The sequence below is a fragment of the Uranotaenia lowii genome, chromosome 1 (assembly GCF_029784155.1).
Source record: "Uranotaenia lowii strain MFRU-FL chromosome 1, ASM2978415v1, whole genome shotgun sequence".
Lineage (NCBI taxonomy): Eukaryota > Metazoa > Arthropoda > Insecta > Diptera > Culicidae > Uranotaenia > Uranotaenia lowii.
This window is the reverse complement of record NC_073691.1, coordinates 103769214-103785791: the sequence shown is the minus strand read 5'-3', so window position 1 is coordinate 103785791 and position 16578 is coordinate 103769214. Positions and strand designations below refer to the sequence as shown.

Genomic DNA, 16578 nt, shown 5'->3' with positions numbered 1-16578 from the left:
GGAAAACTATAGAAATAACAGTTCAATGCAGAAAAAACGTTTCTGGTCGCGGCTTGTTTACATTATCTCAACTGTTTGTAGAACAGTTTCTCCATATAAGTGTTTGAACGGTTTTTAACAATTACATAACCTAACGACATATTAAAAAGACTGTGAATTCGGAATTCACACTTCAACCAATGTTTTCCACAGTTTGAATAATCGTTTGCTAAAAATTTTTTTACGCTTAATCAAATCGTCGTTTGATTATTTCACAAATCGTATGGTTACAATTCTTATTTATGCGGGTTCTCCCTTCCTCGCAAGTAGTAACAAGAAAAGATTGGTCATTTTTTGCATTCAGATTTATTTGTTTAATTCAATAGATGGTTTCGTTCATTAAACCTCCGACTGTAATTTGCGACCCGTCTAGTAAAAGGGTTTGACTTGTAGGTGACGAAAAAAAGTGTCGCGAGATCGCTAGTACAAGCTACTAGTGTTAGTACCGCGAGAAATTAGTTTAGCTCCGAATTCAACTTGCGACCAGTCAAGTGGAAGGGTTTGACTTGTAGATGACGAAAAAAAGTCGGTATCGAATTTTGAATACGGCGAATGCGCCAACTGTAAACAAATCCAGATAATCACATAAATGCGTTAAACTATTCATTTTACATCCGAAAATATGATCTCCTATCAATTTTTCTTATTTTAGTGAAGTTAAATTTAATTTTTTAAATAAGGCGAATAGCTTTTTTTATGAGTGTGTAATCCCACAGTTCATTCGCCCATTTCCCCTCAAAATTTCGTCGCGAACAAAAGGGCCAATAGTTATTTCGAGATGGAAAAAGGGCATTGAAGTTTTCGAAAAAAAAATTTCCAGGACGAGGAGATGCACACATCAGTATTTATAAGATCGTTGAATGTGCTAATGTGTTAACGTGATCATTTGGACCCGCTTTCAAGCCGAAATTTGCTTGAATATTGCTTCTTTAAAGAGTGATCCAAAAGGCGAATAGTCATTCTGCAATTCAAAAGGGCACTCCAATTTGGCGAATGAACAAAATGAGAGCACCAGTCTGTGGTAAAAGGGCCCACAGTTATATTTATTAATTTTTTGTGGTAATTAGTACGGAAAAGCTATATTTATCGATCGAGTGTTGAAATTAAACCAATTTGAAAGCATTTTAGCGACTTCTTTAGGAAAATGATTGTACGCAGCTAAATAGGAAATTGATTTTATTTTCTGAAACTTGGAATGCGTTTTTCTCAAAACAAAGGTCTTGGCGCATTCGCCGTATTCAAAATTTGATACCGAAGTGTCACGAGATCGCTAGTACAAGCTACTAGTGTTAGTACCGCGAGAAATTAGTTTAGCTCCGATTTCAATTTTCGACCGGTCAAGTGGAAGGGTTTGACTTGTAGATGACGAAAAAAGGTGTCGCGAGATCGCTAGTACAAGCTACTAGTGTTAGTACCGCGAGAAATTAGTTTAGCTCCGATTTCAACTTGCGACCCCTCTAGTGAAAGGGTTTGACTTGTAGATGACGAAAAAAAGTGTCGCGAGATCGCTAGTACAAGCTACTAGTGTTAGTACCGCGAGCAATCAGTTTAGCTCCGAATTCAACATGCGACCAGTCAAGTGAAAGGGTTTGACTTGTAGATGACGAAAAAAAGTGTCGCGAGATCGCTAGTACAAGCTACTAGTGTTAGTACCGCGAGAAATAAGTTTAGCTCCGATTTCAATTTTCGACCGGTCAAGTGGAAGGGTTTGACTTGTAGATGACGAAAAAAAGTGTCGCGAGATCGCTAGTACAAGCTCCTAGTGTTAGTACCGCGAGAAATTAGTTTAGCTCCGATTTCAACTTGCGACCCCTCTAGTGGAAGGGTTTGACTTGTAGATGACGAAAAAAAGTGTCACGAGATCTCTAGTACAAGCTACTAGTGTTAGTACCGCGAGAAATTAGTTTAGCTCCGATTTCAACTTTCAACCGGTCAAGTGAAAGGGTTTGACTTGTAGATGACGAAAAAAAGTGTCACGAGATCGCTAGTACAAGCTACTAGTGTTAGTACCGCGAGAAATTAGTTTAGCTCCGATTTCAATTTTCGACCGGTCAAGTGGAAGGGTTTGACTTGTAGATGACGAAAAAAGGTGTCGCGAGATCGCTAGTACAAGCTACTAGTGTTAGTACCGCGAGAAATTAGTTTAGCTCCGATTTCAACTTGCGACCCCTCTAGTGAAAGGGTTTGACTTGTAGATGACGAAAAAAAGTGTCACGAGATCTCTAGTACAAGCTACTAGTGTTAGTACCGCGAGAAATTAGTTTAACTCCGATTTCAACTTGCGACCCCTCTAGTGAAAGGGTTTGACTTGTAGATGACGAAAAAAAGTGTCGCGAGATCGCTAGTACAAGCTACTAGTGTTAGTACCGCGAGAAATCAGTTTAGCTCCGATCTCAACTTTCGACCCCTCTCGTGAAAGGATTTGACTTGTAGGGACGACATCTAGTGTCGTGAATCCGCTAGTACAAGCTACTAGAGTTAAAACCGACAGAAAATAGGTTAGCTCGACGATAGTTGCGACCCGATTATTAAAAGGGAAGAAATTGATGAGAATTTATTTGAGCAGTTTCTTGATACAAGCTTGTACAACTAGTACTAGTAGATTATTCCTACTAGTAATGACACTAGTATCTTGGTCAATCGAACTCGCGTTTCAAATTTTCGTCACCTAGAAGTCAAAGCCTTTCACTTGACCGGTTGAAAGTTGAAATCGGAGCTAAACTAACTAGTTTAAACTAACTCCGATTACAACGAGAAACTTCTCGTGGTACTAACACTAGTAGCTTGTACTAGCGAACTCGCATAACTATTTCTCGCCATTTACAAGTCAAACCCTTCCACTTGACCGGTCGAAAATTGAAATCGGAGCTAAACTAATTTCTCGCGGTACTAACACTAGTATCTTGTACTAGCGAACTCGCGACACTTTTTTTCGTCACCTACAAGTCAAACCCTTTTACTTGACCGGTCGAAAGTTGAAATCGGAGCTAAACTGATTGCTCGCGGTACTAACACTAGTAGCTTGTACTAGCGATCTCGCGACACTTTTTTTCGTCATCTACAAGTCAAACCCTTCCACTTGACCGGTCGAAAATTGAAATCGGAGCTAAAGTGATTTCTCGCGGTACTAACACTAGTAGCTTGTACTAGCGATCTCGCGACGCTTTTTTCCGTCACCTACAAGTCAAACCCTTTCACTTGACCGGTCGAAAGTTGAAATCGGAGCTAAAGTGATTTCTCGCGGTACTAACACTAGTAGCTTGTACTAGCGCTCTTGCGACGCTTTTTTTCCGTCATCTACAAGTCAAACCCTTTCACTAGAGGGTTCGCAAGTCTTAATCGGAGCGAAACTCATTTCTCGCGGTACTCGTGCCGTTAATCATCACTAATTTGTTTTAACTATTACTAGTTACCAGAACCTTCAAACATTGATTAATCATCGCGACGAGCGCCTTCTTTAGACGTTACGCCCGAGATTTCAAAATTTACCACATATCTATTTAACTATTTCAGTTAGCCTTTTCTGCTGATGTTATAATCGATTCAGCCGGTTTGCTTCAGTGGGAGCATTTCGAAATTTTTTCATCTGTTGGTGGACCGTCGGAGACAAAATAACGTGTAGCGAGTTATCTTTATCGTCAATGGAAACAGATGAGAAGCAATCGCTTTCTCATATTTATCGCTAATTGTAACACTAGGGATAAATCAGTTATCAGTATCAGATCAGTTGGATTTGCTTCCCTGCCTATACGTAGGTTATTCTGTACTTGTGGCATGGTATAATGGGAAACGTCAGTAGTAGTAGTGCAGCAGGATTATTAAACAAACGAAGATGTAGACTCATTGGATGATCTTGCGTCGTAAAATATGGATTCGTCCAAGCAGGTGTCGTTCCTAACGAGTTCTAAGAGAGATGGTATATTTTCCACAGGTGTATACTTGGTGTGGTTTGGAAGGAGAACAGATACTTTGTCGTCTCTTACAAAAACTGAGCGTAGGTTTTTCTGTTGCTTTAGTCGTAGCGCTAGGTTTCTAATACGAAAGGTACCGACAGAAAGCATCTCATTTAAGGTGAAACGATACTCTAGTGATATGCCTACATTGAGTTGACTGAGGCGAGCACTGTGGAATTTTTCAAAGTATTTCCGTAACACATTTTTCCTCGACTCTCTGCTGTTGAACACGATAACTATCGTCGGTGTCAGAGTTCTGTCAGACCATTTGGATGTATTTACTTTTATTCGAAAGCAGCTAGTTACGTGAGACGCCTCTTGCGTGGCGTCTAGGAAATTTAGGACTTGTCCAACGATGGTGTGCACATTTTCTCCCTGTTGGTAAGGGATTTTGTTGAGTGCCAGTCTGTGCGAGTTGATGTCGTGCGAATAAGTGTTAAGCAGTTTGGCTCCGACCTCGATCATTTCGATTTTGTTGCCTATATCGCTAACATATTTTCGATGTTCGTTCAGTTGTTCGTCGATTTGCTTCACTTTGTTGACTTTGTTTCTGAGAGAGTCCACTTGTTTTATGTTGGTCAGTTTAGTGGTTTCAACCTCAGTCTGGAGCTTCGCCAAACTAACGTTAATTTCGTCGATTTTAGTTTGGAGGTGCTTGATGTCATCAGATGAACAGTCGGTCTGGGTAACGATATCGACAGAAGGCTTGGCAATCAAGTTTCCTTGAATCGAACATGGTTTGCAGAAGAACCAGAAATTTTGAATTGCATCAACCATGGATTCTTTGATTCCAACACATTGGTAGTGGAACCACTTCAAGCAACTATCACAACAGATCCAATTGACTTTGCTTGTTTTAGATGAACGTTTTCCTTTTGAGGGTGGATTTGTCTGACTGCAGACTTGGCAGATATCTTCGTTACTCATGATACATATACGTAGCTACACTAACTGACGTTGTATAATTAGTGAATGGTCATAGAAAGTATAACCAGTTTGCCAGGGAACAACTCTTCAGCCACCAACGGTGCTGGGTAATTTGCGCTTTGACCTGGGCCCACACTGCAGTTAAAGGCGCTAAGGTACTAAACTGATTGCTTGCGAAATTGGTGCTTTTACCTCGGGCCAGACCGTCTGTCAATGCACCAAGGTACAACAGACGATCCAAGTTGTTTTTAGTTAAGTATGATAGTCTGGCAAACTGGGACCACTGCCGACTGCGTTACTGAAGCTTGAAGAAGCGGGAAAGAAGGATCAGGAGATTTGTTTGCACCAAACAGGAAAATTCCGCAGAGATCTCTGATATACGGCCGGAAATCCGCTTTCCACGGTCGCGCCACAGCTCGACGGTTCGGGTAGTACAAGAAACGAATGTATTGTCCCAAGAGAAACGCGTATAAAACATAAATTATTTTGCGGCTTGATCGGGTGACACAACAATCGACTACATGCTTAACACGTACGATCATCGATCATCGATGATGTTCGATTCTACCATCCAATTATAAGAAAACTAAAAAAACCGATCATCGATGTGTTCGATTCTACCATCCAATTATAAGAAAACTAAAAAAACACATTGAAAACATGCAGAGGAAGTATTTTATAAGGTTTCAGCGGAAATCTATTTAGAAATAAAGCTTAAATAGGTTTTCCATTCTACGGGGAGATCTTGAAAAGAGGTGTTTACATTTTTTTACAAGCTTAATACTTTGGATTTTCACTAGATAACACATAGAAAAGATTAAAAAAAAATTTATCATTTGATGATTAAAAAAAGGGTAATGCAATTCAAGCTTCCTAAAATGGTGGGTGGAAAATAAGGTTGCCAGAATTTTTTTCCGAACGTATCGTATCCGGACATATCCAGCCAATTTTATCGAAAAACCTGGCAAAATCCAGCATTTGATTTCAAAATGTTCAAATATCAAGGCAAACTTGGTCAAACCGCGGAATTATTCAGTTAAAATAACGAGAAATATACTTGCAATACTTTTTTTTCAACAAACCACATCAGCAGATTTTAAATTGTATATCAAGCTTCCAAACACAAGTTATGATTATTTCTAAAACTTGCCATTTAAAACTTCTATTTGAACGTAAAAATGAAAAATTTTAATAATTAAATCTCAGTTTAAGTTACGTTTCCGGGCTTTTTGCAACAAAATCCGGGAAACCAGGCCGGACCGGATAAATCCGGGCAACCTGGAAACCTTAGATTGAAATGTTTTTTTGTGATAGAAAGGATAAGCATTCAAGGGAAATTAGTTCAAATTTCCATTAGCAAACCTAAAAACTATTAGTTCAATAATATGAAAACGATAATTTTTTCTAATAATCCCAATTAAAACTTTAAGAAGACTAACAAAACTCACATAGCTTACATGGCCAAACATGGTCTAATTGGTTATGATGATGAACAAAAAGCTTACAAAATTTCAAAAAGTCAAATGACTCATTTTGATTTATGTTTTATGTGAACCCGAGCAAGGCCGGGTAAAATCAGCTAGTGCTAAATAAAGCTAAATTGTATTGAATGAAGGAGAGAAAATTGAAAAAAATGTGTAAACATCAAGCAAAATTTTAGATTTTTGTAAATAAACCCTTTTTTCTAAATTTTTAACCGTCGTTTCTTTTCCTAACTGGTTGTTACGAATGTAAGGATTGTTTCAATGTAGAGTTTTTCGTCAAGAGCCAGCTAGTTTACGAGAAATTTGCGATGCACATCAACTCCACATCGTAGTTAAAAGTAGAAAATTTACAAAAAGTCACCGTAAACATCCGCAATTGTCGAAACAGTATCTATTTTACAGTTATTGGATAGATTACAAGTAAATTTAACATTCTGCATTAAAAGTTTGAAAAAGTAGTTCACAGTATTGTTTTAATAGCCACCGTCTCCACTTACCCCGCGTCCCTACTTACCCCGGTGTACCTTACAGCAAATTTCAGTCTTCCTCCCCCAGCTGGAAACCAGTGACTAGAGTGACTCGACTTTCATCACCTCATGCGCGACGCGAGATAATGGCCAAAGTTTGTCTTTATTCTATGGTAGCTTAAATGAGATTTCTTGATTTGGGTTTCTTTCGACGATTTCTGGATTTCGCAGATAGTGACCAAGGGCACTGGCAATAAGACATTTCTCTTCAAATCATTAACGCTTTTGGTTTAAACGATAGTTTATTGGACTTTTTCTTGTTTTATTGCTAAATTGTTACCATTTAGAGCTAAAAGCTTAGTAGATTCACGCTTGGATACGAACGATTTTCCAAAGAACAGTCTAAAATCTTACGTCACCACATCTCAACCCTACAGCGAGTAGCATCCTGTCAGTTCTTTCTTACACACCACTATTGAAGAGGGCAAAGTAATCCAATGGTGATAGAAAATACGGGACTTTCTTGTTCAATTATAAAATAGAACAACCGCGATAGAGAACGCAGTCTTACACATTTATTTTTGGAACGATTGGTTTCGTTATTTTTTTGTTTTGCAGCACGCTAACAGTTACATGGGAATTTCCGGTGAATTATTTTTTATCAATTCAAAAAACGAAATGCATTTAGATTGTACGAGTTTGCAATTAGTGTCCTGCCTATTCATAATAAACAAAATTTAACTCTTGTTAAATACGTAACAAAGGAAAATCAAAAATCGAATGGATGAAAATTACAATTTTTCATGATCATGTGCAAGGGAATTTCATTTTAACTATTAGTGGGGTTAAAAAATTACAGCTGTCCACAGTTAGCAACAACAATCTGCTTGCTGGTCTTGCCCGATTGGTTTCCACAGGACTCAACCTTTCGAATGACATCCATTCCCTCAACAACGCTTCCGAAAACAACGTGGCGGTCATCCAACCACGAAGTTTTCACAGTGGTGATAAAGAATTGAGAACCGTTTGTATTGGGGCCAGCATTAGCCATCGACATAATACCGGGTCCCGTGTGCTTTAGGGTGAAGTTCTCATCCTCGAACTTATTGCCATAAATGGACTTTCCTCCGGTTCCGTTGTGGTTTTGGAAATCACCTCCCTGGCACATGAAATTGGGAATCACACGGTGGAATGTGGAGCCCTTGTAGCCGAATCCCTTCTCTCCGGTGCACAAAGCACGAAAGTTTTCGCACGTCTTCGGAGTCACATCGGAACGAAGCTGAAAATTAAGATAAGCATAAATATTATCGCTTTTTCAAAGGATATGTTTCAGTGTTTGCTGTTGCTGCAACTCTTCATTAACACTAAACGTACCGGAGGCGGTCAAATGACGGTTTTTGAACTTTAAACGATGATTACGCCTTATTTAATTGTTTTTTCGCAAATTTAACGACAGGACTATTTTTGTTTTTGAAATGCAAGTATTTTTGCGTTTTTAAATTTTTTTTAAGTGTTACGGTTTTCGAATAACGTATGTGGTATACCTATTCATACCGCGAGCGGTCAAATGACGGCAAACACCGTTTTCGCTAAAACTCCCTTGTTTCTCAACCGATTTCTACCAAATTTATAGTTTTGAAAAGCTTATAATTCGACTCAAATATGTTTCTCAGACAATTTTCAGCTACAATCAATAACTTTAAAGTTATTTACAGTACAAGAAAAATTTTATGAAAAAAACATGCTTCAGGAAAAAAGTTGTAAATCAGTTATTAAGTGCTCGAAAAAAATTTCACTTAGTGCCTGAGAAAGCTGAAGTTAGAAGCTATCACCCTTATTCTTGTTTTCGATCGAATGACATTCGTTCGAAAGTTAGGCAATTTCGTATTCTTGTTTTCGTTCGAACGAATGAAAACAGTTCGATCTTTCGAACATCGTTCGTACGAACAAAACATTGCATTCCCGTTTTCGATCGAACGTATTTTTTCTATGGACTGTCGAACGCAAGCCTGATGGTGCGAACCATGAACGTTTAAAGCAATTATTGAAGCTTAATGCCGGTTGTAGAAAACAAAATTATTTCAAAATAACTAAATTGTTGGGAGTTCAACTTTGTTGTAAATTGTTGTGCTTTAAAACACAAACTGAATGGCCGGGAATTTTGCATTCTCGTTTTTTTCGATCGTATTCCTTTTATCGACTGACGAATACGAGCAATTACAGAAAAAAGATTGTGAAGCTAGACGGTTAAGAAATATAAGTGGTTTAGAATAGTTTTTTTTGGGAACTGAGAAAAAAACATACTTTTGATAAAGAATTTTTAAGCATATTTTTATTTCAAATTTTATTTCAAATCTTCCCTCTTCCTCTCAGCGGGTGAAATTTTGAGCAACCACACCGGCGGCTTCTCAGTGGACCATCAAAAGAACAGTTTCGACCGCTTCGGTGTAGATTGTCAGTTTTTCCAATCCGGATTCGGATTCGGATCAGCTCTCGTGACTGCGGCTTTCAACCATTACCTTATTTTCCAATATTTATCGGCCACCCGGCATGGAACCTGTGCCTTAACAGCCGCTGCTGATAAGTATGGCAGTAAAAATTCGTTGTCGTTACACATATGGAAAATTTTTTTGAAAATTTTCTAAGATCATGGCTACAAAAAATGTAAAAAAGTTGTGTAAAACCCGTACTTTTCAATCAATCAACCGCCAAAGCTGTTCCTGTTACAGTAGAAAATTTTGAAAAAGTGAATTGAAAAGTAGACGTAATTTGTCACATTTTGGCATCTTTAGATTTTTTGAAATACGAAGTACATAATTTATGACGACTTTTCAAAGGTAGCTGTTTTTCGAACTTTTTATCAATTTGGAATTTCTAAGACAATTCCTACACCTAAGCTCAGCTTTGCACTGGATTTTGAGTACGTTAACGTAAGGTTTAGGCAATAAAACTATATGCAAAAGAAAGCTTATTTCATACTGGTTTTAGTGGTGTAACTGCATTGGCGGTGCAATGCTTGGCAAAAATATGACAAATAAAACAGTGAACTAGTTTCTGAATTTTGAGAAGACAGCAAAAATTCTTGCTTGGCAGACGGGCGCAGTGGGTGGTAATATCTCAAAGCTATTTTGCACACGAAGACGGATGAAAAGAAACGAAAAAACAAACAAGCATTAGCTCAAATTTTATAGTTTTACTTTCAGAAATATATTTATTATATTTTTGTAAAGCATTGCACCGCCAATGCAGTTACATCACTAGAACCGGCATGAAATTTGCTTTCTTTTGCATATAGTTTTATTGCCTAAACTATACGTTAACGTACTCAAAATCCAGTGCAAAGCTGAATTTGGGTGTAGGGATTGTCTCAGAAAATCCAGATTCATAAAAAGTTCGCAAAATAACTACCTTTGAAAAGCCGTCAAAAATTATGTATTTAGTATTTTAAAAATCTAAAGATGCCAAAATGTGACAAATTACGTCTACTTTTCAATTCACTTTTTCAAAATTTTCTACTGTAACAGGAACAGCTTTGGCAGTTGATTGATTGAAAAGTACGGGTTTTACACAACTTTTTTACATTTTTTGTGGCCATGATCTTAGAAAATTTTTAAATTTTTTTTTCCATATGTGCAACATAAAGCTTCTAACTTCAGCTTTCTCAGGCACTAAGTGAAATTTTTTTCGAGCCCTTAATAACTGATTTACAACCTTTGTCCTGAAGCATGTTTTTTCATAACATTTTTCTTGTACTGTAAATAACCTTCAAGTTATTGATTGTAGCTGAAAATTGTCTGAGAAACATATTTGAGTCGAATTATAAGCTTTTCAAAACTATAAATTTGGTAGAAATCGGTTGAGAAACAAGGGAGTTTTAGCGAAAACGGTGTTTGCCGTCATTTGACCGCTCGCGGTATGAATAGGTATATACAAAGTGTCGGTATGTTTAGTGTTAAGTATCGCACATTTACTAACAGTCATGTTGATATTAACAAGACATACAATCTGAACATTAGAACTTGACACCGGAGTTGAAATTTGAAGAAAACAAAAACCCGCTTGAATACCGTTACTAAATTGCTTCTTTTCTACATTTGAAATTTGTAATTTATTGATTATCAACTTCAACGCAGCCTGTTAGTTTCAATTAACTTTATAGTCAGGTTATGGGAAACAACAATTGTTATATTGTTATTTTTAATTATTCTTAAAAATATCTTACTTTTTGTTTTAATAACTAAAAGAAAAACAAACTTATCAGCTAAACTCGGTTCAAGGCCGTTTTGGAAGCAGCCAGTGAACTAGCCTGCCTTCTCGATAAAGGCAGGGAGTTCCAGCATGAAGCGCCGTTGATTAGGACACTTTTCCTTGATGTCGTAGTTTGCCGGATAGCTTTTAAGTACTGAACATACATACCTACAGAACAGGTACAGCACATTAAGACTTCAAATCATCAAACTCTATTACCCAGGGTAAAGAAAACTTGATTGATTCAATACATTATTACCTAAACACGAATGCCATCATGCTGATAATGTGTCGGAAATAAAACCTGAAAAAATATTATTATCATAACAAACGAAACAACAATTTAGAAAGTCCTTTGAATTACCTTTAAATTACTGACCTTCTCATAAAACAATAGGCGACCACAGACTAAACCCAGTTTACATTTGTTTATGATTCAATCCTCTTTTGACCTTATTAGTCAACCGATCACTCTTTGTACACTGTGGTTGGGAGGGAATAAGCTGACCAGCAAGAGCCAAAGCATTAAAACATTTTTTTTGTTCGTAACGTCAGTTTACTCAACATTAATGTCCAAAATCGATCACAAAATTTTAAAAGGTTTTAAGACCAGGCTATCTGAATATCTACACACATTATGATTAAAAACTATTTCAACAGTACAAATAAATAAGCGGAATAGTAGTAGAATACTAAAAGTTTTTGAGTTTAGTTTTTTAACCACCAAATTTTCCGAAACTGAGAATTCGCCATGGTTGATTGAAATTTTTTCTAGAAGATTTCAAGTTTTCCCTGTATTTTGCGCATTAAACCCTCGTAATACCTAAAAATGATTTTTTTGAAAGAATTAAATTCATTATTTTTGATAATTTGCGGTTCCAATCGCGATTAAATCAATTAATATAATTAAGTAAAACTTGTTACCTGGTTATAGGAATGGCTAACTCATATCATGACCGTTTGTAAAAACTACTGCTTATAACTGAAGCAGCACATCTCTGCGCTCCAGCCAGCGAACCGATAAAATTGCTCCCGAGTGAGATCTAATCAAGAATGTATACGGAATACAGGGAATACATGTACCCATGCGCATGTTTCGAAGAGCAAATCTTACTCACACTAACTCATGTGCAAAAACTGAGGACAACACAATCCACAGACAATTTATCCAACTACCACAGCGGCATCCATTTATCGGGGCTCGGAATATTCAAATAAATCTAATCAATTCATAACGTTTATTAGAAAATTTTTATGCAAGCCATTTTGCGAAAAATAAGAAAGATTTATGATGGTTTCTTTAAAATTTTATTTATGTACTAGACGCAGTTGCCAAATAAGTTAATACATATTCGACAAATTTAGAGCTTTGCTTTAGTCCAGCTGTGGGTGTGAGTTTCTAGTCTTAGAATTTGGAACTACGAATCTGAGCTTGGATCGGTAAAAGTCTCTAATATTGGGAGCAAGGATCAAATTAAAAAGGTGTACTAACAGTGAAAAATACAGAAGCAAAATTTATCGATTTTTCACCCCGTCTTCCAGCGAAGAAGCACTGTGCAATATTTGACCTTTCATCAAGTTCTTAGGGGCAAGGTCGATGATTAATTCAACCGGCATAAGAATAATTCGAAATTGAAAATCATTTTTAAGAAACTTTAAGACACGTAACGCAAATACAAATAAACCGATTTCTAGAATTTTCCATTCCAGGCATGATTAACTCTAAAGACTTACCTCGATTACAACCCTTCCAAGTGGACTTCCATCAGCAGTCAGATCGAAGAAACAACGCGGCAGACCCATGTTAACTTTTTTGGCGTAATTGCACACTTGCTGCACTAAATAACCTCCGGAAAACGACGGAACTGTCCGATATGCACTGCAATGGCTGACGATGCTCCTGCTAGCGAAGACTGCCGGTAAGCGAGTGATGAATCCGAGAGCCATTTGAGGAAGCAGCCAATCGCAAACTTTAGAAACGCAAACTCTGAAAATGAACGCATATCGATAGGATGAACCATGATGAATCTATTGGGATTGGGCCTGCTAAAAAGAATAAAGCTTGCTCTTTACTCTTACACAGATTTCCATAAGAATGACAGCTAATCGGAGTGAAATCGGAGTGAAGGCTATTTCTCTCTCGGTTTATCACACGAGAAATCGTATACCGGGACTGCGAGCGCGCCCATCGCCCACACGGAAAAACTCAGCAACTCATAAAATGTATTGTAATTACACCTTGGTTGTAACTAACCCTCTGATGCTCAAAATATGTATAACCCCAAATCAAATTTGGGTTGCCAAAATACAGAAATGACTAAATAATTGACATCGTTTACACATTTCTGTATAAAAAGTTGTTGTTGCTGGAATGGTATAGTCAAAAGGGATGCCAGTCAAAGCCTGACAAGAACAAATTGCTGGTCTGGTGGTCGACGGAGGGCATCTATTTCAGTGTACCTCCATCCGGATGTGGACCTCCAGGTGCTGCTCCAATGGGAGCAGCCAGTGGAGCAGCTCCTGGTGCTATTCCTACGATACGATGGTGGTTCCGTCGGTGGTCAGCGGATGGACGGAGCATAAGGCTCCGGACAAACGAACCTAGCATGTCACCAAGCAAAGCTGGACGAACTTTCACCAGCAGAAAAATTGCAGTCCCCGTGTCTCTGGACGAAGTACCGGTCCGATCAAGGTATTTTTGTTTTGTTTTTAGTTTACCATAAGATTTAAAAATCTTTTAAAAAATCCACTTCCAGGTGATACCAACCTCAAACGGTTTAGATTATCAAGTATGAAGGAGCAAGAGTGGACGCTGCCTGGAGAGAAAGTAAAAAATAGATCCGGCAAGCTTCCTTTTATTTTTGTTCGGAATTGGACTGTGGTCTCTTATGCTCGGTACCAAACAAGCCACGGTAGAACAAAACGACACTATCGAGTTCTTCTAAAGATTCTTGACAGGTATTACACTGTATCAAAAAATTGTCCGTACAGCACGTACTTCGAAATCCAAACAATCAAAAAGTGCACTTTTTTAGTCAATAAAAATACTACAATTACATCATTCGCTGCAGAAACTAGTCCTTTTTGTAGATCAGTATTAAAAATGTTTTTAAATTAAACCTTAAAAATAATCCAATTCATTTTGTATAGAAAGTCCCAAAAACGACGTCAAGAAATTGTCCGTACACTGAGGCCTTTGTCAAATAATAGTCAAGTAAACAGTTATATCACAGAGAACAGACATCGGGCCCCGAACAAAAATTTGTTGAAATCGTGTGTGAGAATACCCACCTAAGTTTCAAACCAAATTCGTAAGTGGACTAACATCCATAAGATGTCGCTACCAGTACACATATTTTTCCATTTTTTCGACACGCTTAGAAATTAATACTCATAGCTTATCTCAAATGAGGCCATTGCAATGTATGAGAGTAACACAACTTTTTGTGTAATAAATTTTAAGAACATCTTGATTTAAAAAAATGCAAATCATATTTCAATAATCCTTTAATCGCTGTCATATGTCCCAACATATGCCCCATATTGTTCAATCAATATTGGCGCTAAATTGAAAGATGAATTCCAAGTTTTAAAGTATGTCTGTCAGTAAATAGATTTCTAGAACAGAGAATGTGAACATAAATGTTATAATTGTTAATTATGGGTCGGTATTCCGGTTGATGTTATCTTTTAACTCATGTTTATTAACCCTCATCCGCATTAGAGTGTCATTTTGACACTATTGCAAGTTTGAAGGCTTGTAACTTTTTTCAGAAGCTTCAAAATACAAAAATTTCTTCGGGGACCCTAAATGAATTCAAAATTTCTTCAATATTGCATCTTTACTTTATTTATGGACGAACCCTGGAAGCCTGGACAAAAAAACTCCCTTTTCCGACTTAGAGTGTCATTTTGACACTCCAAAAGTAAAATCTATTTAAGTCGTTTGAATTATTATGAACTTCATATAAAACTTATATCAATAGAAACCTTGTAATGTCAGTAAAATATGTTTAGAACTTTATATACAGCTAAAGTTACAAGTTTTCTCGTTATTCAGCATGAAAGAAAAAAAATCCGAAAAAACATGCCTCACGAAAACTGCTGTAGTTCATATGTTACACGTCCAAAAAAATATTTGCCTTATGCATATGAAAGCTGAAGTTAATGCCTACATCATGAAGACAAGAAATATTTTATTAAATTTTTTTTAATGAAATGGTCACAAAAAGTTCAAAAAAGTGGTCTAAAAAACCTACTTTTCATTCGATTGCTAGTAAATACTGTTTGAGCGATGGTAGAGTTTTGAAAAAAACATGAATACAAAATCTATTAAAATTCCAACATTTTGCTGTCTTTAGATTTTTGATGCAACAAAAATTGAATTTACTGGAATTCTTCAAAGTTCACTACTTTGCGCGATTTTTTTTTAAAATGAAATTTCATCTGTTTTCGTGGTCCACTGTCAGGTTGTACCCGGATTATCAGTGCTTTTACTTTGTTTGGACCAATCAAGAGTATATTCATTGGAAATCAAATTTAATCTACATTCTAGTAAGGTGCTACAATTCACGCTGTGAGATTTCACAAAAATATGAAAATTATAAACGTAAAATCATTCCCGAATTTCTAGAACTAAAAGCAGCGGTCCAGCGAAACGTGTTTGTTTGCTCTCCGAGTAGGTACGGTGGGTGGTGATTCGGGCAGAGAGCCAAGCCGAGAGTCGAAATAATGATGCGTGTCGTGCATTTCTTCGTCTGTCGGCTTGGCTCTCTGACCAAATCACCACCCACCGTACCTACTCGGAGAGCAAACAAACACGTTTCGCTGGACCGCTGCTTGTAGTTCTAGAAATTCAGGAATGATTTTACGTTTATAATTTTCATATTTTTGTGAAATCTCACAGCGTGAATTGTAGCACCTTACTAGAATGTAGATTAAATTTGCTTTCCAATGAATATACTCTTGATTGGTCCAAACAAAGTAAAAGCACTGATAATCCGGGTACAACCTGACGGTGGACCACAAGAACAGATGAAATTTCAATTTGTAAAAAAATCGCGCAAAGTAGTGAACTTTGAAAAATTCCAGTAAATTCAATTTTTGTAGCATCAAAAATCTAAAGACAGCAAAATGTTGGAATTTTAATAGATTTTGTATTCATATTTTTTTTCAAAACTCTACCATCGCTCAAACAGTGTTTACTAGCAATCGAATGAAAAGTAGGTTTTTTAGACCACTTTTTTGAACTTTTTGTGACCATTTCATTAAAAAAAATTTAAAAAAATATTTCTTGTCTTCATAATGTAGGCATTAACTTCAGCTTTCATATGCATAAGGCAAATATTTTTTTGGACGTGTAACATATGAACTACAGCAGTTTTCGTGAGGCATGTTTTTTCGGATTTTTTTTCTTTCATGCTGAATAACGAGAAAACTAGTAACTTTAGCTATATATAA

At 37.0% G+C, this 16578-nt stretch overlaps 1 protein-coding gene and 1 long non-coding RNA gene across 2 annotated transcripts; one reads left to right on the top strand and one right to left on the bottom strand.

The window, feature by feature from the left end:
• Nucleotides 1-7153: 7153 nt before the first annotated feature.
• Nucleotides 7154-13080, bottom strand: LOC129752043 (peptidyl-prolyl cis-trans isomerase-like). Its single transcript, XM_055747836.1, has 2 exons — nucleotides 12853-13080; nucleotides 7154-8149 (listed from the first exon to the last, which is right to left on the bottom strand). The coding sequence occupies exons 1-2, from the start codon at nucleotides 13063-13065 to the stop codon at nucleotides 7724-7726; spliced, it is 639 nt and encodes a 212-aa protein (XP_055603811.1). The 5' UTR covers nucleotides 13066-13080; the 3' UTR covers nucleotides 7154-7723.
• Nucleotides 12360-14237, top strand: LOC129752064 (uncharacterized). Its single transcript, XR_008738845.1, has 2 exons — nucleotides 12360-13810; nucleotides 13875-14237. It is a non-coding gene; the product is annotated as an uncharacterized LOC129752064 (long non-coding RNA).
• Nucleotides 14238-16578: the final 2341 nt, after the last annotated feature.

Coding starts and splice junctions, on each gene's coding strand:
- LOC129752043 (XM_055747836.1), bottom strand. CDS start 13,065: ATGGCTCTCGGATTCATCACTCGCTTACCGGCAGTCTTCGCTAGCAGG. Junction 8,150..12,852: donor TTGGAAGGGTTGTAATCGAG/GTAAGTCTTTAG, acceptor CTTAATTTTCAG/CTTCGTTCCGATGTGACTCC.